The sequence below is a fragment of the Terrapene carolina genome, unplaced genomic scaffold (assembly GCF_002925995.2).
Source record: "Terrapene carolina triunguis isolate 2854851 unplaced genomic scaffold, T_m_triunguis-2.0 Scaffold113, whole genome shotgun sequence".
In the NCBI taxonomy this organism is placed as follows: Eukaryota; Metazoa; Chordata; order Testudines; family Emydidae; genus Terrapene; species Terrapene triunguis.
In genome coordinates, this window is record NW_020664464.1 from 13,368,398 (window position 1) to 13,392,210 (window position 23,813).

The 23,813-nt window shown below is 40.5% G+C and overlaps 1 protein-coding gene across 2 annotated transcripts in view; it reads right to left on the minus strand.

The window, feature by feature from the left end:
* SMC5 (structural maintenance of chromosomes 5) overlaps window positions 1–23,813 on the minus strand; it is an 86,284-nt gene that overhangs the window by 19,381 nt on the left and 43,090 nt on the right. For both annotated transcript variants that reach the window (XM_026652369.1, XM_026652371.2), the window contains exons 10-17: window positions 22,098–22,252; window positions 20,142–20,255; window positions 19,019–19,113; window positions 18,659–18,791; window positions 15,643–15,816; window positions 15,317–15,486; window positions 6,977–7,100; window positions 4,209–4,331 (exon numbers count right to left, since the gene is read on the minus strand). In XM_026652369.1, coding sequence (XP_026508154.1) covers window positions 4,209–4,331; window positions 6,977–7,100; window positions 15,317–15,486; window positions 15,643–15,816; window positions 18,659–18,791; window positions 19,019–19,113; window positions 20,142–20,255; window positions 22,098–22,252 — 1,088 coding nt within the window. The remainder of the gene's footprint in view (window positions 1–4,208; window positions 4,332–6,976; window positions 7,101–15,316; window positions 15,487–15,642; window positions 15,817–18,658; window positions 18,792–19,018; window positions 19,114–20,141; window positions 20,256–22,097; window positions 22,253–23,813) is intronic.

Sequence of the window (23,813 nt, forward strand, 5' to 3'; positions counted from 1 at the left end):
AAACATTTAGGCTCTGCATATGGTGGGGGCGGGGGGAGGTTGGGAGAGACGGACAAAAACATATTCCATAAATCCTGAGCAGAAGTGTTCACCTGCATAACTTGCAAACGTGGCTGTTTTACGGACAAAAGTGGTTCAGTATTTCTGAAGTTAGACAAAGTTGGGCAAGTTAACCTCAATGTGCCTGTTGTTTCACCCTCTGTAAAATGGAAATCATACTTCTCTATCATCCTTAAAGAGGTGTTGTGAGATTTAATACATTTTTCTAAAGTGCTTTGATATCGTCAGAAAAAGGTGCAATAAAACCACAAAGTATAAAAATACCCACAGAGTTAGGGACCTTCCACTTAAGGACAAAATAAATTTTAATAAAATTAGTTCAACAGTTCTAAAGTTATGAAAGTTTAAATCAGCATGTTAAAACATTCATGCGAAGCTTTTTAGATTAATTCACTGCTAGTTTGGTTTGAGACTCTGAATCACATCAAGCTCTGTCGTTTGTATACCTGAGGACCATGTAATAGTTACCTTGAATGTTAGTCCATTCGGCTTTTAATAGTCAGAATTTTAAATTTCTGTACTAATTTTCTGAAAACTAGGCTTGTTTTGTAGATCTCATTACAACTTAAAAATCAAGCAAGGCCTGACAACTATTTTGAAGTCTTGCGACTGAAAAAAAAAAAATCAAGCAAGGCATTAAAGGCTGCATATGTAAAGTTGTAAAGAACTACACAGTTTGAACAGGTATTTTATAATGATATAAAAAGAGCCCCATTTTAAAGTAGAAGCATAGGAGAAAATTAAGATGGAATTTTCAACCCTCTATGTAGGTATTTTTAAAGCACAAATAACTGCAATTTCTTGGCATTAATTCTACCTTTTTTTAGTTCTGAAAATTTGATTTCTCTAATGTTGTGTTAATGCTAATTTTTTTTTTTTTTTTTTTTGAGCACTGTGTGCATATAGACAGAAAGGAAGAATTCATGATGGTGTGGTGTAGCATTAAACTTATTGTCACAAGTTTGGGATAGCCCAATTACTCACAAGCCAAAAGTGAGTTACACAGGTCACTCTAAATGAGTGTCAATAAAACCTACATCCCTCACCACACCTGCTCCACTATGTGTTTATTCATGCTATATATTACAGAAAAATATTTAGGAACATTTTAGCGAGTTTTCAAAATGTAACAGATTATTTTTTGTATCCCAACACTTTAAAAGCCAATTGCCTTCATTATCATGAGTCCAAACATACAGGGTTCAAAAGAAGCCAAAAGAACCTGTGAAAATGACATATATCGTTTTTCTGTACATAAAAATGTCAATTTTATAGTCTGTCATCTCTGGCAATTCCAAGGCTAGAAGCTCCCATTTATAACTCTGCAGGGCTGCACGAAATAGGCCTTAAAGCGATGTTTTCAGGCACAGGACTGAATTTTGCCTGTCCAGGCCGTTTGGCAGCTGTAATTTTGGGGGAAACACATGTATTTGGGAAGAGAAGGAGGCAGGCTGATTTTTTAAAAAGAAAAAAATCAGGTGTTTGAAGCTGTTCCGGGTACAAGTGTTAGAATAAATACCAGGAGAAATGGATTAGTAGGTAGGTGAGGCATTCAAATGTGTGTGATAAATTCATTTATCACATGACTGATATTTATTACCTGGCTAACACATCCACATGAGATGGATATTTTCTCACACACACTTAAGTATGTATATAAGTACATACATGTGGAACCTTCTATAGACCCATCCAATTATGATGTGTTCGAATATTTCATGGAAATGCTAACATTTGGCAAGTACAGTTAGTTAATCCCACCCTGGATATAAGGGATGTGAGAGTGCCCCTCTGGGCACAGTGAATTACTGTCTGGAATAGATGGGTCCTAGAGGGAAATTCTAGCTTAAGGGAGAAGACTTAGGGTGAGCTATGTGTTACTATTATTTCAGCTGACAATATAAGAACTAATTCAGGAAGAGAGGTTAGTCTGGGCAGTGAGGGAGAGAGTTCTATGCTAGAGTGGAGCTAAGGCATAGCTACTGGATACTAGAACCCTCTCACATTCTATTTTCATAAGCAATTTGTATTCTTTTATGTTCATAACCAGTGCAATTGGTTTTGTGGGAAATGAGAAACTAGTCAAAGAAAATATAGTAGCCAGTAGCCAATATTTTCCCATGAATGTGTGTTTGAATGCATTCTTAGTGACAGTATTTAAATAATTAAAGATGGGCAATTCATACAGAAGGAAAACAGAATTGCATTTTCTTCAAACTTGGCCTAAAAGAAAAAATAACGTACATACTGAGTTTAATACCAATCATTTAAAAAAATTACACCAAATGAACCTAAAAATTAACAAGCTATCAAAGCAAGACAATTAGCAAGTCTCTTTCAATCAGCATAAACACAAAGGCGACTGTGCCAATTATCTAACGAGCAGATGGGGCTAACAATCCTCCCTACTGTTCAATATGGGTCATAAACACACACTTGCTTCTCATGCTCATTAGACAAATTAAATACAAAAAGTTGTTAAAATAATACTAAGGTTCTGACTTGAGCTGCCATGACAAACAAAAAAACCCACAAATCTGTTGCTACTAACGTGACACATTCTGAAGCATAAACGTTGGGAAGGAAAATGCATTTCAATCCAAGTGTCTAAAATATACCCAATGTGCTGCTATTTCCACGGAATCCCAGTGCTGACAACTCACACATGAACATATGCAGCCCTCTTTCCTCTGGAAGAGGGAATGAATTGGGTTTTATGGGACATTCAAGTCTTATAACAATATTTTAAAGACTAACAACTTTTAATAAGAGAAACAATATTAATAAATGCAATATTAGCAAGAGTTCCCCGGATTTCTCCTGGGGCGCCACCAGAAATTTTTCACATGGTATGCAGAACTGAACCACTCTCACTTTAACTCAGCACGGCACCACTCAAGTTTGGCCCATCCACCCCTCCATCATGACCGGGTCAAATCTCAACGAGTGGCATTGAGAGTCACTGTGCAGTGTTCCAGTGTCACTCAGGTTGGGATGCCTGGCACCGGAGCAGCTCTACCCCACCAATGGTACGCACCATGTGTAATGTGCATATGGCTGCAGGCACCACTGGTTTGGAATTTTTTTTTTTTTTTTTTTTTTAAACTGTCCCCTGCTCTGATCTTCACGAATGGCAGCAAGAGTAACATGTGTTCTGCAGCGGTCTTTGTTGATTATTTGGCAATTAATCTGATGTTTAATCATAATGTGTAGGTTTTAATTTAGTTTCACTACATAATTTCTGTAATACCTCATACTAATTACTACTTCTGTGCACCAGTTTCTGTACCTTTGCCTGCAGTTTCTTGAAAGCTTTATTTTATTATTTCAACTTTTCTGCTACATGCAGTTGTCCAACAAGTGATGTTGATTCAGGTCACCGGTGAACTGAAAATATGGGACCCCTCTTGCACACCCAAATTCTCACTGCCAGGAAAGGGAATTTTGTACTTGCAGGATCAGGCCAGAAATTATGAAAGTTCTCATGTCTACCATATATGCTAAATTCCTCCATAAAATTAGTTTATGTGAAACATTTAGCGCATTACTTTCTAACATTTAAAAGTCACAGTGTAGGAGAAATGGCAATGGGGAAGAAACTTGCTCCCACTCATTCCGCTAGGCCTCCCCAAAGGCAGGAGTTTAATAAAAAGGATAAGGAAAACAGCTATGGAGAACTAGGGTCTCAGCCCTATCCTACTTGAATGTGCTTTCCTCCAGATCTTCATCAGATCCCATTTGGGTCAGTCCACTACCAAGTGTCAGTTCTGGAAGGTTGGTCCCAACTGGAGCTACTCACTGGAGGAAGATGACATTTCTAAATGACAGACTGGGCCAAAGGGTCCCGCTATGAAGGATATTATGCCAGTTCCACACTGTTTAAAGTGTTTAGGGCACATCTTCACAGAAGAGGTAGCCATCTTGGTTAGCATGGGAAAGCAAAGCTCCTTTTCACCTGGAAGGGAAAGGGACTGGAGAACTGATGAAAGCTTCAGAAAGCACAAAAACCTTAGCAACAGGAGTAGAGATACCTATTACTAAGAAAGAGAACAGAAGCAGCCCATTCCTGAGTGCGGAGGCCTCCGGACAAAAGGTGTGTTTTCAAAGTTGATTTACCAATACACCAAGAAACAAAAAGCAAAGCTTACCTCTAAAGCTCTTAGTTGTACAGTTGCTGCTTTATAATCAGATTCTAGTCTATTCTTCTTGGAATTCACTGTAGTGCTCTGAAGAACCAAATCCACTTTGAGGATGTTCAGTGTTATGCAATTCTGCAGAGCAAAAACACAAAAAACATAAATCTCCTTTGTCGTGAAACACTCGAAACTGATACATTGTCAGCAGCATCAGGCTTTACAAACCAGCTTACAAGATACCAATTTTTATACAAAGTTTTGGACTCCAGATTCAGCTCTCCAACCCAATTTTGTTTTCAGTTTGTTTCTTGAAGCAGCAAGGTGCTTGTTTGTTTAAGTATTTCTTGTCTCTCCCACACAAGGAAGCTAAACGTCTAATTTATTTTGTAGCAAAATCAGAGCTTTGCTGGTGTGCATGATGTGCAACTAAACATATAGATTTGTTTTTTTAACATTACTTACAGCTGTGAAGGTTATGTAAACAACATCTAGGAAAATCCTCTGCTTCAAAGTTACAAAAATTGTGAAGTGACTTTTTTAAAAACCTAAGATTACATTATTTGAAAAAAGTGTGCAATTTTTAAAGGCTACAGCTATTTAAGGAAAAACAAGAGCTAGAGTTCTGTAACAAAAAGAGGGAAAAACAATTACTTAATGTGTCACACTTTGGGGTTCACCCAGGCTAACAAGGAGTTCACACTCACCACCTGCTTTGCAATTCTAGTTGCCTAGAATACTATGCTGCTGTGGCTCACAGTCCTGACACCAACAGCCAGCATACAAGCATTCAGGCTTTCACCATCCAGTTACTCTTTGCAGGAGGACCTCAACAACCCTTCCAGCACTGAGTGCTCCCCCCAAAACTTCTTTCTGCAATATCTAGTCCTTCTCATTTGAACACTCACAAAATCTTACGCAGTTCACTGCTCCTTTAAAGAGACAGTACATAGCAGCAGCCTGTTAATTTGGCTGAGCATTTTACTCTTCAGTTTGAAACACTGTACTGAGATGGTTGTGTAGCCTTGACTGTTGTATAATCGATATACATTCCTGTGACACATAATTAACAACTATCATTCTTCCATGCAGCTGGGCAATCAAATACCTTCCAATCTGTATTGCCGAGGAATAGAAAGTATATTAGAGAGCCAGTTTGCTATGGGGTAGCGGGAGGAGAAAAATAAAAAATACTCCTCCACACAGGGTGTTCACTGGTCTATAACTGTACATGCCACTTTAGTTGTGCTGTGTATGAGAAGCAGAGGAACACTAACTACACCCAATAAGCATGTAAGTTGACTGACAGTCATCCTAGAATGTGCTGTTGTTCTTATAAACTGATATTTTAAAATTTAATTTAGAAAATTGTTTGTTCATAAAAATAATATTCCTTTTGAAAAAGTAGTTGCTTAATAACAGCATATCACCTATACAAAATTACTTTTTAAAAGTAATTTAAAAACCGTGGGGGCCCACCGTGCCTTAAAATTGGTTATCTTCTGCAATTCTCTGTGGTTTTCAAAGCTGCTTCAGCCAGATGATCCTACATGATCTGTGAAAGACTCCAACCGCTGCCATTCAGGGCTTACCAATACACTCCAAAACAACTCATCTATTTGACATGGTAAGCAGAAACTTCTTTTAATGCTGGCTATTCAGTGCAGTAGAACCAGCATTATTTCATAGGCAACACCCAAAAAAAAGGATTTAAGTGATAGCCGTATTAGTCTGTATCCACAAAAACACTCACCCCCAAAGGTGGTAGGAAACAACTGAAGGCTTTCACAGAACACAGGAGGTCATTTAGCACAAGCAGCCCCCCCAAAAGTCCTGGGAATTGAAGAAGATAACTAAGGAGTGGGAAGAATATCTACTCTGATTATTAAAACTTAAGGATTTTATTTTATGGTTCTCTACCTTTCCCAAAGAAGTGGCCATTACCATTTATACAACAACAAAGGTGTACACAATATTTATAATATGTATGACTGATTTGCTATTCCAAGGAGTTTAAAATTATTGAAGGGCCACAGACAAATTGAAAACTAGTCAGTTCTTTAAAAACCCAAGTTCAAAGTAATTTCAGCTACTGCAGCTGACCCCCCGTTGATTTGTGTGATTTTACAATTGCATTTTACAATTTGTAAAAAAGGGCGAGATATGTCTCAGGTGCTGTGTGAAAAACCCACCTGAAATAGACAAATTAACTATGCAGAGGAAACACAAATGAAATATGCACAAGTGCTGTCAAAAAGACAAAATAAATTAGAAAAAATTACAGAAAAGATTTTTCTTTTTGAATTATCATAAACTGGGGTATTTTTTGTAAGACCAAGAAAATATGTTCATATAGAAGTAACGATAAGAAAGGGGTCTAAGGAAAATAAAATTAATTGAAAAATGTATATGGGGATAGAAGAAATTTGGTGAAAAGGTTATATACTGCACATATGTTTGCTAGGCAATTTTATGGGCTGGAAGCCTCTTTAGCCAGCAAGATGGCAGCTTTTATCCAAGTCAGTTTATAATATTTAAGTACCCATTTAGTAAATTGTGCATGCCAACAACAGAAAGTGGAGAGAGTTTATATGGGCTATGTTCAAACAAAAAGCATATTCATGTAGCAGAAGTAAACTTAGCTCTTTTAACAATAAAAACTGACATTTCAAAACACCTCCCACTATTAAGGCAGCTCCACTCCCCCCCCCCTTTTTATTTTTAACTATACTAGGTCCTTCACGACAAGGAAAAATGTGTATAAAGCTAAGAAGGAGCCATACCTTTATGAGTTGCATTAATTCTGTAACAAGTTTTGCTTTTTGGACATTAATTTCTTTGATCCTGGCATTTGTTTGTTGAGACTCCTCTTCTAGATTGATGGCATCTTGCTCCATCTGTTTCAAACTATGAAAGAAACCAATTTATTATTAATACTGATTAAATCATGCTGAGATACCCAGGTTGTTAATCCCAAAGCGTCCATCATAAATGAATACATTGAAAATTAGAAGAGGTCCAACTGCCCTTACTAAATAAAGAAAAAGGGGAATTGATTTTTCTGCCTCTTGACTTCCTGCCCCAACCCATCCTAAAGGATTCTGTAAAAAATTCAGCAGAAAATGTTATCTGTAAAAGGGATCTCATTCTTAACTATGGTTCTAAAACAAATCTTACATTCCTCCTCCATTTCCTTTTTCTCATAGACTCATAGACTTTAAGGTCAGAAGGGACCAATATGGTCATCTAGTCTGACCCCCCGCATGATGCAGGCCACAAAAGCTGACCCCCCCACTTTCCCTTAGCTCTGCTGTTGAAGTCTCCAGATCGTGATCTAAAGACTTCAAGTCGCAGAGAATCTTCCAGCTTGCAACCCCTGCCCTATGCTGCGGAGGAAGGCGAAAAACCTCCAGGGCCACTGCCAATCCACCCTGGAGGAAAATTCCTTCCCGACCCCAAATATGGCGATCAGCAGAACCCCGAGCATACAGGCAAGAATCTCTAGCCAGACCCTCATTTTACCAGCGATGGCCGTTATTGCCTAATTGATTAGAATCACGTAATCCCATCAAACCATTCCCTCCATAAACTTATCTAGCCTAATCTTGAAGCCAGAGAGGTCTTTCGCCCCCACCGTTTCCCTTGGAAGGCTGTTCCAAAATTTCACCCCTCTGACGGTTAGAAACCTTCGTCTAATTTCAAGCCTAAATTTCCCCACGGCCAGTTTATATCCATTCGTTCTCGTGTCCACATTAGCACTGAGCTGAAATAATTCCTCCCCCTCCCTGGTATTTATCCCTTTGATATATTTGAAGAGAGCAATCATATCCTCCCTCAGCCTTCTTTTGGTTAGACTAAACAAACCAAGCTCCTCGAGTCTCCTTTCATAGGAAAGGTTTTCCATTCCTCGGATCATCCTAGTTGCCCTTTTTCTATCATCTGTAAGCAGACTAAATGCAGGTCAGCTTTCCAAAAAAGGTGATAATGTTGCTCTATGGATTAGAACACCATCTCAAACCCAAAACTGAATTTATCCTATTCCAGAACTTAGATTCTTCTACATGATAACGGTACAGCTATCAGATACTGTAATAAAGAGTATTTTGACTGTTAAGATTGAGAGTATGTATCACTAACAGTATGTCTGCACTACAGACGCTACAGTCACACAGCTATGATGCTGCAGATGTGGTGCCGTAGCACTGTAGTGTAGATACTCCCTACATTGACAGAAGGGGTTTTTCTGTTGATGTAGGTAATCCACCTCTCTGACAGGCAGTCGCTAGATTGATGTAAGAATTCTTCTGTCGACTTAGCTGTGTCTATAGTGGGGGTTAGGTCAACCTAACTATGTTGCACAGGATGCAAAAACTTTCAGACCTGAGCGATGAAGCTAGGTTGACCTAAGTTTTAAGTGTAGACTAGGTCTAAATTTAGAGTAAAGAATCTTACAACATCCTTGTCATTATCCCCAAACCAAGCATTTTCAACCCAAGAAATTCAGAATTAAGATTACACCTGTAAGAAATCTGAACATGTTAAGGCAAGTAATGCACAATTAAGACACTCAAACAATCCTAACTCTACCCTGTAATGATGTCATTCAGTGAGGATATAATTACAACTAAGGCATTTTAGAGTGTGTTCCCAAAAAGATGAAACTGATTTTTTCCCCCTTCATCGCATCGTTACAAGACGGAGTTAAGGCTGTTTTCTTTAATTTCTGTTATATGTATTAATTTATGAAAAACAGCTACTTATCTTCTATTATTGCACTCACTGCAGAAGAGAGTTTGGAAATTTTGGCTTATGTTTTTAACCCTGGTTTCCCAAAGTTAGGCTCTTAAATAACAGTGGCTTGATTTTCAGAGATGCTGAGTATCTGCACTCCCACTGACTTAAGAAAATTTGGCCACTTATTTAGGAGTCCAGTTTCAAAATTTTGGTCAAATATTTTAAGAGTGGTTACACATTAGCACAAAGCTTCAAAAATTATTTGCCTCCTCTTTTTACTGACACAAAATATCTTCTCCACTATATGATAAACCTTAAGAAAAAAAGTGACCGAGTTTTCTGGTACTGAAGCAGTGCAACGTACAACTGATTAGGAGATCTGAATTAAAGAGAAACTTCAGGATTTTGTCTTCACTGGACTAATGGAGATTAAGCGACAGAATTAGTTTCTGGGAGGAAGGTTTAACTTGCTATAACCCATTCTGGCTGGACAACAAAGCAGAACTGAATCTGAATTTAGAAACCACTGTTTATACTTTATCCTCTAACGATGTCCTAGGAAAATGAAGCAACATTGTAACACTAAGGGTATGTCTACACTACGAGAGTAGTTCGATTTTAGTTAAATCGAATATGTGCAATCGATATTAGAAAGTCGAACGTGTGTGTCCACACTAAGGACAGTAATTCGACTTTGTCAGTCCACACTACCGGGGAAAGCGTCGACATTGGAAGCGGTGCACTGTGGGCAGCTATCCCACAGTTCCCGCAGTCCCCGCTGCCCATTGGAATTCTGGGTCGAGCCCCCAATGCCTTCTGGGTAAAAAAATGTGGCGAGGGTGCTTTTGGGTAACTGTCGTCATCCGTCAGTCACTACCGCCCTGCCTCCCTCCCTGAAAGCGCCGGCGGGAAATCAGTTCGCGCACTTTTTGATCAGTGACAGCGCGGACGCCACAGCACTGCGATCATGGATCCCGCTGCGACCATCGCTGCAGTTGTGGCCGTTCTCAACACCTTGCACCTTATCATACACCTTTCCCTGAGGCAGATGCAGAGAAATCAGGCGAGGAGGCTACGGCACCGCCGTGAGGGCCTGAAGTCGGAGAGTAGCACAGAGCTGTCAGAAACCACGAGCCCCAGCGCCCAGGACATCACGGTGGCAATGGGGCATGTGGATTTTGTTGAACGGCGATTCTGGGCCCGGGAAACAAGCACGGACTGGTGGGACCGCATAGTGCTTCAGGTCTGGGATGAATCCCAGTGGCTGCGAAACTTTCGCATGCGGAAGGGGACTTTCCTGGAACTTTGTGACTTGCTGTCCCCTGCCCTGAAGCGCAAGGACACCCGCATGCGAGCAGCCCTGACTGTCCAGAAGCGAGTGGCCATAGCCCTCTGGAAGCTTGCAACGCCGGACAGCTACCGGTCAGTCGCGAACCACTTTGGCGTGGGCAAATCTACCGTGGGGGTTGTTGTCATGCAAGTAGCCAAGGCAATCGTCAAGGTACTGCTGTCAAAGGTAGTGACCCTGGGAAACGCGCAGGCCATCATAGATGGCTTCGCTGCGATGGGATTCCCAAACTGCGGTGGGGCTATAGATGGGACTCACATCCCTATCCTGGGACCGGGCCACCAGGCCAGCCAGTACATCAATAGAAAGGGATACTTTTCAATGGTGCTGCAAGCACTGGTGGACCATCGGGGACGGTTTACAAACATCTACGTCGGATGGCCGGGCAAGGTTCATGACGCTCACGTGTTCAGGAACTCTGGTCTGTTTAGACGGCTGCAGGAAGGTATTTACTTCCCGGACCACAAGATAACTGTTGGGGATGTGGAGATGCCTACAGTCATCCTCGGGGACCCAGCCTACCCGCTAATGCCCTGGCTCATGAAGCCCTATACTGGCGCCCTGGACACAGAAAAAGAACTGTTCAACTACCGGCTGAGCAAGTGCAGAATGGTGGTGGAGTGTGCTTTTGGCCGACTCAAGGGGAGATGGAGAAGCTTACTCACTCGCTGTGATCTCAGCGAAACCAATATCCCCATCGTTATTGCAGCTTGCTGTGTGCTCCACAATCTGTGTGAGAGCAAGGGGGAGACCTTTATGGCGGGGTGGGAGGTTGAGGCAAATAGCCTGGCTGCTGATTACGCCCAGCCAGACAGCCGGGCGATTAGAAGAGCCCAGCGGGACGCGCTGTGCATCCGGGAGGCTTTGAAAGCCAGTTTCAAGGCTGAGCAGGGTACCCAGTGACTTTTAAGTTTGTGGACACAGAAGCAGAACTTGCCCCCGTTTCTTTACCCAGTTGCCGTCGACTATCCTCTCCAATTACATACCCCCTTCACCCCCTTCCCAAAAAATAAAATCTGTTCTGTTTTGTTAATGGACACCGTTGTCTTTATTACTGTTTTCGCGGGAATGTTTTAAACCTGGGACGCAGACTGTGGCGGGGGGCGGGTTTAGGGTTGTGATGCAAATGATGCTTCTAAACTCCAGGAATGACAGGCTCCGCGGTGGTGGACTGGTTGTTTCAACGGAGCCTGCCAGCCCTCCTGGCCGGGACTGCGTGTATGTGTCGGCTATGTGACTGTCTTGCAGGGGGAGGAGGGTTACAGATCCCCTGCTGCGCGGCTCTGTGATGCAGGGTAAGGACCGCTGCATAAGATCTGTAACTGCCCTCCCCCGCCACCAAGTCACAGAGCAACACCACCGCCCCCACCACACAAAACATGAAAACCACCTCCCAGACTGACCAGGATAACTAGTCACTGCACTGTATATGTGCCCTGCTGCTGCACCTGCCCCCTGCTAAAGGTGACTGTCCTGTCCAATGACCAAGCCCCTTCCCCTCCTTCAGACAGACTCCCCTCCAAAAGAAGAGGATGGAAACAGAAATGAACAGAAATGTATTCTTTATTAACAACCGCACATGGAACGGGGGCGTGAAACTTGGACGGGGTCTTGTGTGAGGCGGGTAGGAAAGGACTTTTCAAATTTTGGGGAATGAGAGCCTTCTAGTGGTAGAGCAGTCCGCAGGGGTGGAGTGAAATTTTTCACGGCCCCTTCCACCCCTCCGTGTTTGGACTTTGGGTGAGGGGGGTATGGGACTTGGTGGAGGGGCAGGGCAGTTACAGAGAGACTGCAGCGGGGCTCTCTCCTCCTGCCTCCGGTCCTGCAGAACATCCACAAGGCGGCGGAGCGTGTCCGTTTGCTCCCTCATTAGTCCAAGCAGCGTTTGAGTAGCCTGCCTGTCCTCCTGTCGCCACCTCTCCTCCCGTTCAATGTTTGCCCGGTGCATTTGGGACAAGTTCTCCCTCCACTGTGTCTGCTGGGCTGCCTGTGCTCTGGAGCATCCCATTAGTTCAGCAAACATGTCTTCCCGTGTCCTCTTCTTCCTCCTCCTAATGTGCGCTAGCCTCTGGGCAGATGTGGCTGTGGGAATTGGAAAAAGGGAGTGAATTCCTGAGACAGAGCAATGTATCTGTGAACAGAGAACATAGTCTTTCTCTGTGAACAAGACCATGCAGAGCACCTATCACACGCGCACTGAGGACAAGGTCGAATTTTCGGGCCTCGCCTACAGTGCCTGCGGTCTTGCTGTGGCGAGCTGAGGAGCAGGGCTGGACACCGGACTTTGTCTAGCTGGCAAACATGGTAAGCCGTAGACTTGTGGCCGCTTAAAACTTTAAGAGTGGCACTGGCCTCCTTTCACATAGAAAGCAATGCGAGTCTCTGCTGGCAGCAATCCTGCAAGCATGAACTCTGGCCCTGTCCCACCCCCTCGCGGCAGTAAACCGTGTGGCTGTAAACCGGCGGTTGCAGTTCTGTAAAGGGACGGGCAAGCAGTCCCAATACTAACTTTCCCCTACCTAATTCACAGCAGGGAGTCATGCCAGACATCACCCTCCTGAAGGTCTCGGAGAGCCAGAAGGAGAAGATGCTCCGGGACAGCCTGCAGAAACCGGGGCCATTTGCTGCAATGCTCTGCAAGGCCATGATCCCGGAGTACCTGCTGGCGTTGTGGCAGGGAAACGTGTCCTACCACGGGGGGCCTAATAAGCTCTCCCTGCCCAGGAACCTGCTCATGAGGCTGGAAAAACACCTGCAGGAGGCGTATGAGGAGTTCTCCCCGGAGGATCTCGCCTCTATCCCCGGTTACATTGACCAGTTCTTGGCTTAGGTGCCCTTGGAGGGACAAATGACTGCAGGGTTTTGGGCACTATAATCATGAAGCGGACATTGTGAAATTTTTTGAAAATGGTTCGGACTACATATTGAGGCGCCCAAAGACAGACTAATCATGATACACTTTGCACAGATTCCCCTTTTGTTTGACTTTCCTGTTTACATGTTTTGAAGCACTTTACCCACTGTTAATATTTTAAATCTTCCTGTTTTGTTGTAAATAAATGTTTACATGTTTGAAAGCACTTTAGCTACTGTTAATATTTTAAATATGCCAGTTATGTTGTAAATAAATGTTTAGATATTTAAAACACTTACTGCTTGATCCTTCCCCTGAATCTGTGTCTGGGGTAACGGCGGGGGACGGTTGGTAGGGGATCTCTGTCAGGGTGATGAAGAGCTCCTGGCTGTCGGGGAAATCAGCGGTGCCAGCGCTGTCGACTGCCTCGTCCTCCTCATCTCCTTCTTCATCTTCCCCGTCCGCTAACATGTCGGAGGAACCGGCCGCGGACAATATCCCATCCTCAGAGTCCACGGTCAGGGGTGGGGTAGTGGTGGCGGCCGCACCTAGGATGGAATGCAGTGCCTCGTAGAAACGGGATGTGTGGGGCTGGGATCCAGAGCGTCCGTTTGCCTCTTTGGTCTTCTGGTAGCCTTGTCTCAGCTCCTTGATTTTCACGCGGCACTGCGTTGCATCCCGGCTGTAGCCTCTCTCTGCCATGGCTTTAGAGATCTTCTCATAGGTCTTTGCATTCCGTCTTTTGGAGCGCAGCTCGGCAAGCACGGACTCATCTCCCCACACAGCGATGAGATCCAAGACTTCCCGATCCGTCCATGCTGGGGCCCTCTTTCTATTGGATTGCACGGCCATCTCTGCTGGAGAGCTCTGCATCGTTGCCACTGCTGCCACTGCTGCTGAGCTCGCCACGGTGTCCAAACAGAAACTGCGCTTCAAACTGCCCAGACAGGAAAAGGAATTCAAATTTTCCCGGGGTGTGGCTGGTCAGAGCATCCGAGCTCGGACTGCTGTCCAGAGCGTCAACAGAGTGGTGCACTGTGGGATAGCTCCCGGAGCTATTAGCGTCGATTTCCATCCACACCTAGCCTAATTCGATATGGCCATTTCGAATTTAGCGCTACTCCTCTCGTTGGGGAGGATTACAGAAATCGATTTAAAGAGAGCTCTATGTCGAACTAAATGGCTTCCTGGTGTGGACGGGTGCAGGGTTAATTCGATATAACGGCGCTAAATTCGACATAAAAGCCTAGTGTAGACCAGGCCTAAGATGCAAGGAGGGTACATGACCACATTTAGGTCAGTCCATTTATCTTAGTAGCACTTGCTATAATGTACCTTATTTCCCATCTCATCACAAAAAAAGAATATAATGGTGTTTCATGAGAGTACTAAGATAATATTTGAAGATGAACCCTTTTAAGGTTGGGGCTTCAGTTTGGTTTTTCAAGTGTTTATGAAACAAAGACCAGATAACATCTCTGTTGATCATGTAAAATTGTGTGATAATCTTGTAACAGACCAAAACACCCACAGGAAACTAGATTAAGGGTTTGTCTATACACAAAGGCTGTACTGCTTTAACTATATTGGTAGTTAAAGTATACAACAACATAGTGCAGATGCATGTATACCAGTATAAAGGTGCTTATATCGGTATGCTTATTCCTATAAGGGAAAAGAAATAAAACTATTAGAGTATAAAGGTACCTTTATACTGGCATAACAACATCCAGTATAATTATTTTTTTTAAATCCTCCTCCTCCTCCCCCTCTTCATTTGTATCAGAAACCGTTTCACCAGTATACAAAACTGTGTGTAGACCAAGCTTAAGAGAACAAATATATCCTCAGCGGTGACCTCAATCACAGATGAACCTACCTATATTTCAGAAGTGAAAGGTGGGAGAATCACCTATATTCTGCATCACCTATATCACCCCACTTCTGAAGCCCAGCTGCCAATTAGTTCTTAAGAATAAATTATATCTTGTCAGAATCAATGGGCTAGAGGTAGCTAAGACACATTTTAGGGATTGCTTGTTATTTCCATTTTGTTATTAAAATGGCCCTAGTCACCAACATACAAAATCATAACTGATTTTAATACTTCAGACTTATTTCTGCATCTTAATGCTGTCTCAGCAAGAGAAAATATTTGCAATCAAACAGACTCATCAGAAGTCATACCTATCGTGTTTCATACTAATTTTTGATTCCAGTTGTTTCCTTTTGTTTTTTCTCTCCAAACGTTCCTTCTTTTGCTGTCTCAGCTCATTATCTTTGCGTTCCAGACCCTTCTGCCTCTCATATAATGTATGCAATTGAGAATCTCGTAACTGGAAACATCTATTAACATCCTATAGTAAATAGTGACACAAAAAATCTTTAATATTCTCATTACAATCATACCAGATCCAGGCCAAATAATACAGTTTTATTGAACAAAAAATTGGCAGTATTTCAATCTATGTACTTTAGAATTTTTTTCTAAACACTAAAATAAAACGGCCTACCTTTAGTTGGTTTTCCAACTGCCTTCTTTCATCTGCATCTACTGTGACAGTGAGAAACTGCGCTGGTCTCAGGGATGTGTTACTAGAAATAGTTTGGTTTGTATAAGCAGACACTTTCACTGAATACCTTTCTTCTGCTGTGTAGATTTGTTTAAATTTGGTTTCTTGTATAACCTAAACATGAAAAACAAAGCCATTTGACAAAAATCTTATGTAAGGCTCATCTATTCTGAACAAGGAAGATTATTTTCAGAATAGGAAATAAACTAACTATGATTTGGAGTGGGGATACTAAAATTAGCCAAGTTTCTGGTGTATGAACATGCCATTGCATAAAGGAGATTCAACAAGTTTGTTGCATCATTGAATCTGAAGATTTTGCAGACTGAATTAAAGTAGCAATAAAAAAAAAATCACACTCATTCTGTGTTGTCATACACAGTAAAACAACTGCTGCACTTCTGTGATGAGTGAATGACTCCTGTATAGAGACAAACTATATAGATAGTTCTTTCAGATTTTTGGAGAAGAAAGATGCTATGTAAATGTCTATTATGGTGTTCCAAAGAGTTACCGTTTGAGGTAAGTCCCAAAGCAAAATTGAGACTTTGGTTAAGAACAGATACCTGAAAGGAGGTGTGGAATTTATCATTATTCTTTTAAAATCTCATACCTTCCCTGATATCTGGTACTTCATGATTCACTGAAGACACTCAAGATGGAGACATCAGAAATAAGGGAAGCCTCATTACAACCCATGGTACTGCAATATTTCAGAAGGATTATGTGACATCCTCAATGAACCATGATGAATCAAGAAGTTTCCAGAATGGAAAATAATTAGAAAATTATTAATTAAAAATCTCTGTACAGAATTCTCCCCACAACCTGGATACTGTGAGGTTACTGAGTACTGAAATCTGTGCTTAACCAAGTCTTCATTTTGCTTTGCAGTTCACCTTAAGGTTGAGAGGCCAATTCCATTCTAACTCTTTTTTCTCCTTCAGGTCTATGAGTAAAGCTTCCCATACTTGGTCTGAGCCCAAAAATTAATTTGTTTGCAACATTTTAGCAATATTAATTTAAATATTAGAGTTATTATGAGAGCATGAGGAATACCACACATTTCACTGAAAAAAACAGTTGTGGTGCCCAAATAACTCAAAACAGCCAATATAAAATTCACATAACACCTCACATAACTGTGGTCCACACAGCAGAGGAAAGAAAATCAAGCCAAGTTTAAATGAAGGAAAGGGTTTAAAATTATTAATGTTTGAAATTTCAAGTTTGTGTAACCACAGTAGAAAAGGGCTACAGAAAGTATCATTTATGACTTCACGTGGTATCAAATATTAGGTAAATTCTACACGAGGAGGTTTTGTTTCAAAATAAATAGCCTATCACATGATCAGAAGGCAAATTATTGTTGGCATTTTGGAACTGGTGGGATTCTCTCACCTGCCACCATGAGTAATGAATTGGGAGTGTGACAGTTCCTTGTCGAGAGACGGGGGGGGGGGGGGGGGAAGGGGGAAGGGAGGAACCACTTGATACTTGAAAGCATTCCCTTCGTAGATATTTTAAAACTGCTGTTCTACCCCAGGTACATCATGAACACATTAGGTTGGTGAACTGGGGGCTCCTCTTCATCCATGCCCATAGGATGAGTTGCCAGAAGAGGAGAAGAAAAGTTTTTTGGACTTCTTTCACCTTCCAGTAAGTGCCCCCAGAGGATATGCGGAGAAGTGTCATTTCTCACATGGGAAGCACAATTCCCAGCAGAGTTGAGGAGCAGTTGCCAGCTCTCCTCAGCTAATGCACCCAAGATATGTTTTGGACATAGGCGTGCACTCCAGCAAATCTTCAGCACATAACAAGTGACTCCTCTTTCCAACCCATCAAAAGGATGGGCTTCAAGACCAGTAGAAAGCTCCTTTGAAATAAGGAAGTGAAGGGGAATTTCTTATCTTCTCCCATCTCATCTACCCTTGTGTTCTCTCCCTAACATATAAGAAAGGAGAGAAAGAGAGAGATAACCCCTCTCCCACAAATAAGGGGCAAGCTTCCCTGCCTGGAGACCTTATTCCTTGAATGAGCATTAATTTTCCCTTTCTCCCTATTAAGGAAAACAGGCTCCCTTAGAAAAAGTGAATTTCCAACCATACCCCAGAAGAAAAAGTAATTTTTCACTTGGAATCCCATTCTCTGTGCAATGTGAAAAACAACTGTTCACCACAAACAGAACTACTGGTGCTGAAGGGAGTATTATTATTAATTATTATTATTATTATTACAGTCACAAGTGCAAATCTTAAATGCATAAGTCAGCACTGAGTGAGGTATGGGACGGGGGGGAGGAGAGAGAGCGTGCGCGAAGGATTCCCAGGAAGGTGACTCTTTCTGTCAGCCCATTTAAAACAAGTCTAAATTTCTTGTATTTCCTTTATCAAAACAAATAATACAGTGAGGAGGTTACAAGACTATATTAGATAAAAGGCATTTCAAGCAGAAAGTACCTTCCAATTACTGCTCTCAAGAGTTCACTGTTTCAAGTAGGGGTCATGAAATTTCCTAGCTCCAAAATGAAAACATTTATTTTAAAATTTGGAAAGCTAGTAAATGGTTTGTAATTTATTTTACTTTAAAAAGTACCCAGAAACTTTCAGGCCTGGCCACCCAAAAAGCTTACTTGATTACTACAAAACAGATTAATAGTTTTGACTTTTTACCATAATAAACCTCTGAGTTTTAGAGATTTGATTAGTGCATTACTAGGGTAAGATGAACATTTAACTTCCTGTGAAGCATTGCAACCAATAGTTTGCTCCAATGTGTTAAAATCTACTCATTATATAAGCCACTGGTCTTGGTTTTTTCCCCACTAAGTGAAAAGTTTTATTTGTACCCAAAATAACGCCCATTAGAACTTTTTTCATGTCGATTTTTCAGCAACTTTCCTAAATATGGTCTTAAGAAAATCATAGTCCTACTCATGTTATTTAGCACCTCTCACCCTTTCAATCATGCTTCTGGTCTTCTCAGTTCCCACAGGGACATCATGAACACGATACTGGGAACAAAGGTAACTCATCACAGGATGAGGAGCATCAAATAACTCTCGTAAATAAGAGAAAACACCATATTGGCTGAGGAAGAGAAAAGGTGAAAATCACAAATAGATCTTTAACCAGTTTTGTTTATGACAAGTTAGCACAAATATTCAGAAAGAAAAAAACATTAGATCTTGAGGTAAGAGTTTGATTTGCAAAAAAAAAAAAAAAAAAAAGCATGGTGCACAGCGACATCATTTTGCACTGAGACCAAAACATTCAATGTTGACAATAGTTTTAAGGTTAAGTATTTTATTACTTACTGCAACTCTTCAACTGATCTTGAAGGTCTATTTTCAGCACATGACTCAGTGGGTGCACATACAGCATTAACTTTTAATTTCTGATGGTCACGCACCTAAACGTTACACCAAACAAGATATTCAGTAACAAAAAACAAAACAAGAGTTTTGAGTGAAATTAAAATGATACTAATGTATGAAAAAGATGCATTTCATAGAAGCAAACATTTCCTTTATTGATTTAATCTCACATGCATTTAAAATTATTCTGACTCCCACATGATAACCAAAGTTATTTACATCCACTGAGGCTTTTTCATTTTCTCTACATTCAGTTAGCAGAAAACTGTGGTCAGTTGGCCGGTCGAAAGAAAAGAAAAGAAAAGAGTCCTCCTTATGTTTTCCCCCCCATTAATGATCAATCTCCTCAGCAACGTTGCCTTGGTGACCTTCAAAATCCTGGACAGAAATGAGTTACTGTAGCAAGCAGATCCTTTCTGCATCAGCATCTGGGAAATATGTAATATAGATGTGAACTAACCCCTCCAGATGTTTAACTGATCTTTTTATCAATTCCTTAAATATATACATTTTCAATTTCAATTTACTAGACAAGCCGAAATATCCAGTAAAAAAGGTGTCTCAACAAAAAGATGAAGAACACAAACCACTAAAACATATGCAAGCATCCACAAAAGCCCACATCTGTGGTGCCCCAACCAGATGAGTTCTCCAAAAGCCACTACCTAACTACTACCATGTAGGAAAAGCTTTTTAAGAAAATACATTAGTCAAATAAACAGCAGTCACTGACAAATTCAGAGCCCACTGTCCCACCTAAGTAGCTGAGCCAGGTATGAGTCAGATGCACAGGGATGCAAGAGCAAAAAATCCTCCGCTCTGGATTTTGAAAAATCTTGCTCTTTTATTTAAATTATGAAAGAGAAAAATCAGGTGGGAGTCTGCATATCTGTGGTCTCAGTACAGTTTACAAAAAAACTGATCTTACCTAGCAAATGTATTATTACATAGTGCATAAATTACTTAGTGGTCATAATAAGTATGCTCTAAACTGGAGGGTTCCTGCATCAATATTATTTATTTTAAGCTACATAGGTAACATGTTATATGACTGAGTACTTGCCTCCCGAAGAAATATTTCCATGTCTTCTTGATTTTCAAAAACAAAGGCCCTCATATCATTTGCTGAAATGTGATTTTCAACATATTTAGCATGTCTATTGTCTTTCATGTTTATCTGCTCAGATAAAAAGACAAAGGAGGATCATGAAAAGAGTGATGTAATATAATTCTAAAAATAAAATACATTAAAAACAATAAATAACGTAAGACAGGTAATATCCAAGCCAACATTTAATAAAACAAAGGCAATACTTTGCTCTAAGGCAGGGGTAGGCAACCCATGGCACGTGTGCCAAAGGCGGCACACGAGCGATTTTCAGTGGCACTCACACTGCCCAGGTCCTGGCCACTGGTCCGGGGGGCTCTGCATTTTAATTTTAAATGAAGCTTCTTAAACATTTTAAAAACCTTATTTACTTTACATACAACAATAGTTTAGTTATATATTATAGACTTATAGAAAGAGACCTTCTAAAAACGTTAAAATGCATTACTGGCACGTGAAACCTTAAATTAGAGTGACTAAATGAAGACTCGGCACACCACTTCTGAAAGGTTGCCGAACCCTGCTCTAAGGAAAGGTGGAAATATCAGAAAACTCCAGATTCATCGTTAGGATATTCACATGCAGTTCTCGTTGATTTCACTAGTAGCCAGTGAGCACAGCTAAACATAAATATAGAAACCCAAGGCCCTGTGAGGAGACAGAGGATTTGGAATTTACTAGATGTTAATCTGGTTTTCTCAAAAGAATTCTCAGACAAAACAAATCCATTGTTTAAGATGAAGGAAGGTTTTTGTACGCTGGTAAAATATGGTAATATTAGGAACATATCAATACACTAAAATTATATCATACTATTAGCTGTAAAAGGATCGAGATATGTTTGAGAAAACCAATACACACTACTATATAACTCTATTAAATACAGTGGCAATTGACCAAAGTTTGATTGCTTCCACTAGTGATTTCAGAACTGGTGACCCAGTTTTAATTGATTTAAAAGTTTCAGATGTTCCTAAAACCCTCAAAGAAACAGGGTTATATTGTACAATAGAGATTAGGGGGAAAAGATTCAGATGTTCATGGACACTGTGAAGATTAACTAGCCTTGAAGGAGAAAGGTAATGGCCCTTAGATCAAGATATGTTTTTGATTAACTTGACCTGACAATGCTATATCCAGTAGGAGCGAATGATCTGGAAAAGGCAAAAATAATATTTGATTCTGATAATGCAAAACCATTTCTGGCATTTCCAAAACTAGCATGAAGCAGCAAGTTTAGAAGGATTAGTTAAACTTAGTTACTGACTTCTGAGTACCTAAAACTATGTAAAATGAACATTACTGACAACTATTAGTAATAATAGGAAAGTCTGGCCAAGAAACAAACCAAGACTGAGCACAGATTGAACGCCTCTATGCGTGCAGCTGGATGTGGAAAAGAAGCAACTGAAGCAGGTAGGGAGCAAAAGTCCTCTTAAAACTTCTGTTCTGAATATTCAGAACTATGAGAAGGCTCGCATATAATCCCAACCACCACTGCTTTCTTAGAAGATTCCCAAATTTCAGGGGAATACAAGAGGGATATATCTCACCAGTTGGAATTTGTAGAGGCCACCTTGAAGAAGGGCAGTTCCATTGGAAACCTGTATGTTGGATGGCTGAAAGCACTCTGTGTTCATCCATGTAACAACATACTCAAGGTACAAAGGAGTCTAGTAAAACTTTCACACTTGTTATATTACTTGCATGAGAAAAATTACACCTCTTAACCAGCTGTAGACATTGATTTAAATGTACTCCAGTTTGCTAATTCATTGTAAAACAGTAGATAAGCTAGGGAGCCTCTAGATTTTAGGTTTATAATAGAAATAACAACCAATCCAGAATTTAATTTTTTTAAGACACACTATTAGCCACTAATTAGTATTATACTCAAGCGAATTTTCTTACTGCAAGCATCATGGGTTCACAGACACTTCTTTTAAATCGGTCTTTGTTCTCCCTTAGCCACAGAAGAGCATTGTGTGTGTCTCGGTATCTCCCTCTGAGCTTATCTTCCTTCAGATTCATCATATTGTTAAATTGTACAATGCGATCAGTTACTCCTGTAATTTTGTTTAAGAAAGTTATATTAAGTCAAGCCTACACATCACAACTAAAGATTTCTAATGTTTAATAACTATAGTGCTACAGTATTATGGTTAGGAAAGAGCGTTTCTTATTTTCATACACTTATGACCAGTATCCCATCCATTCTAAAGCATGTACTCCATTAAAATTTTAAATCCCAGAGCTATGTGAAATAAACAGAAATGTACTTCAAAACAGAGATTAACAATATCCAGGTATAAATATTAATATTCAAACTAATTTTTGCAATGGGCCTATTCTAGGTGCAGAGACATTCAAGTAAACAATTGCCAAATAATATAGCCAAAAATCCTGGACTGCCACTATCTTAAAAAACCAAAACCTTCTCCTCCACTAATAGAAAAAGGGAGAAGGAAGAGAAGGAAATTTTATACTTGTGGGGGGTAGGGGGATAAGAAACTTCTATTGCAGTACTTTTCTATTTGTTATTTATTTGGTGACAACAGAAGAATGTTGCTGTAATGCAAGAATGGTGTGGGAGGGTTCTTGCCACCCAAGAGAGGAAAGGGAGAACTCATTCTCCCTCTGAAGACACACATAAGTAGCATTCTTCATGTCATCCCTTTTTGGGAGGGACCTTGAGGTTCCCACATGATACTAAGAAAAAAATACTACAAAATCTTCCAGGAACACACAGAATGTTTCCAATCTACATTCTCCAATAATGGGGAAGGAGGATAGTCTTGTGCTTAAGGCACTGGACTGGGATTCAGGAGACAGGGTTCAATTTCCTATTTTTCTAGACCTCACTAAGCAGGACAATCAGTCTTTCTGTGCCTCAGTTCTCCATTGGAGTACTGCAAGGATAAATCCATAAATACATGGGAGGTGTTTTGATACTATAGTGTTGGGGCCATACAGACAAAAAATGTGTGGAAGCAAGTTAATCAAGAAGAGCTCTAAAAAGATACATTTTAATTCTAGCTCTCAAGTTACATCAAGACAGAACTAACACAAAAGGCCAGGCTAATATAAAAAAGTGCAGTGTAATTCATTAAGAATAGGAAAGGCTGGCCTCCAAGTTCATCTAACAAAGGCAGAAGGAGAAACAGTCACTAAGATATTGCCATTTTACACATAGCATCTTGGCACCCATGCCACATTTAATTCTTCTAGTTTAAACGAATACCATCAATTTAATAAAATGACCATTTCTGTCTGAAGTTTTTTTAACTTAACGTTAAAGTAACATCTAAACAAGTAACATCTAAAATTACTATAATAAAGAAAACCCTTTCTGTATTTTGTTTACTTTATGCATTTGACATGACTGAAAAGTCAGTTTCAGCATTTCTCCTGTACAATCTATCAGTTTTCCTTTCGTTTGTATGGGGCTTTCACATAGTAAGAGAGAAAAAATAATTTAAATAGAAAAATTCAATTGGAAAAACATACAAACTGGCAGCATCTATGAGGAGCAGGTTTACTGAAACTACGTGCAATCATTTTTTTGAAAGACTAGTTTTCAAGTTGATGGTGTCCCTTCCAAAACAAGCTATCCCTGTCACTTTTACA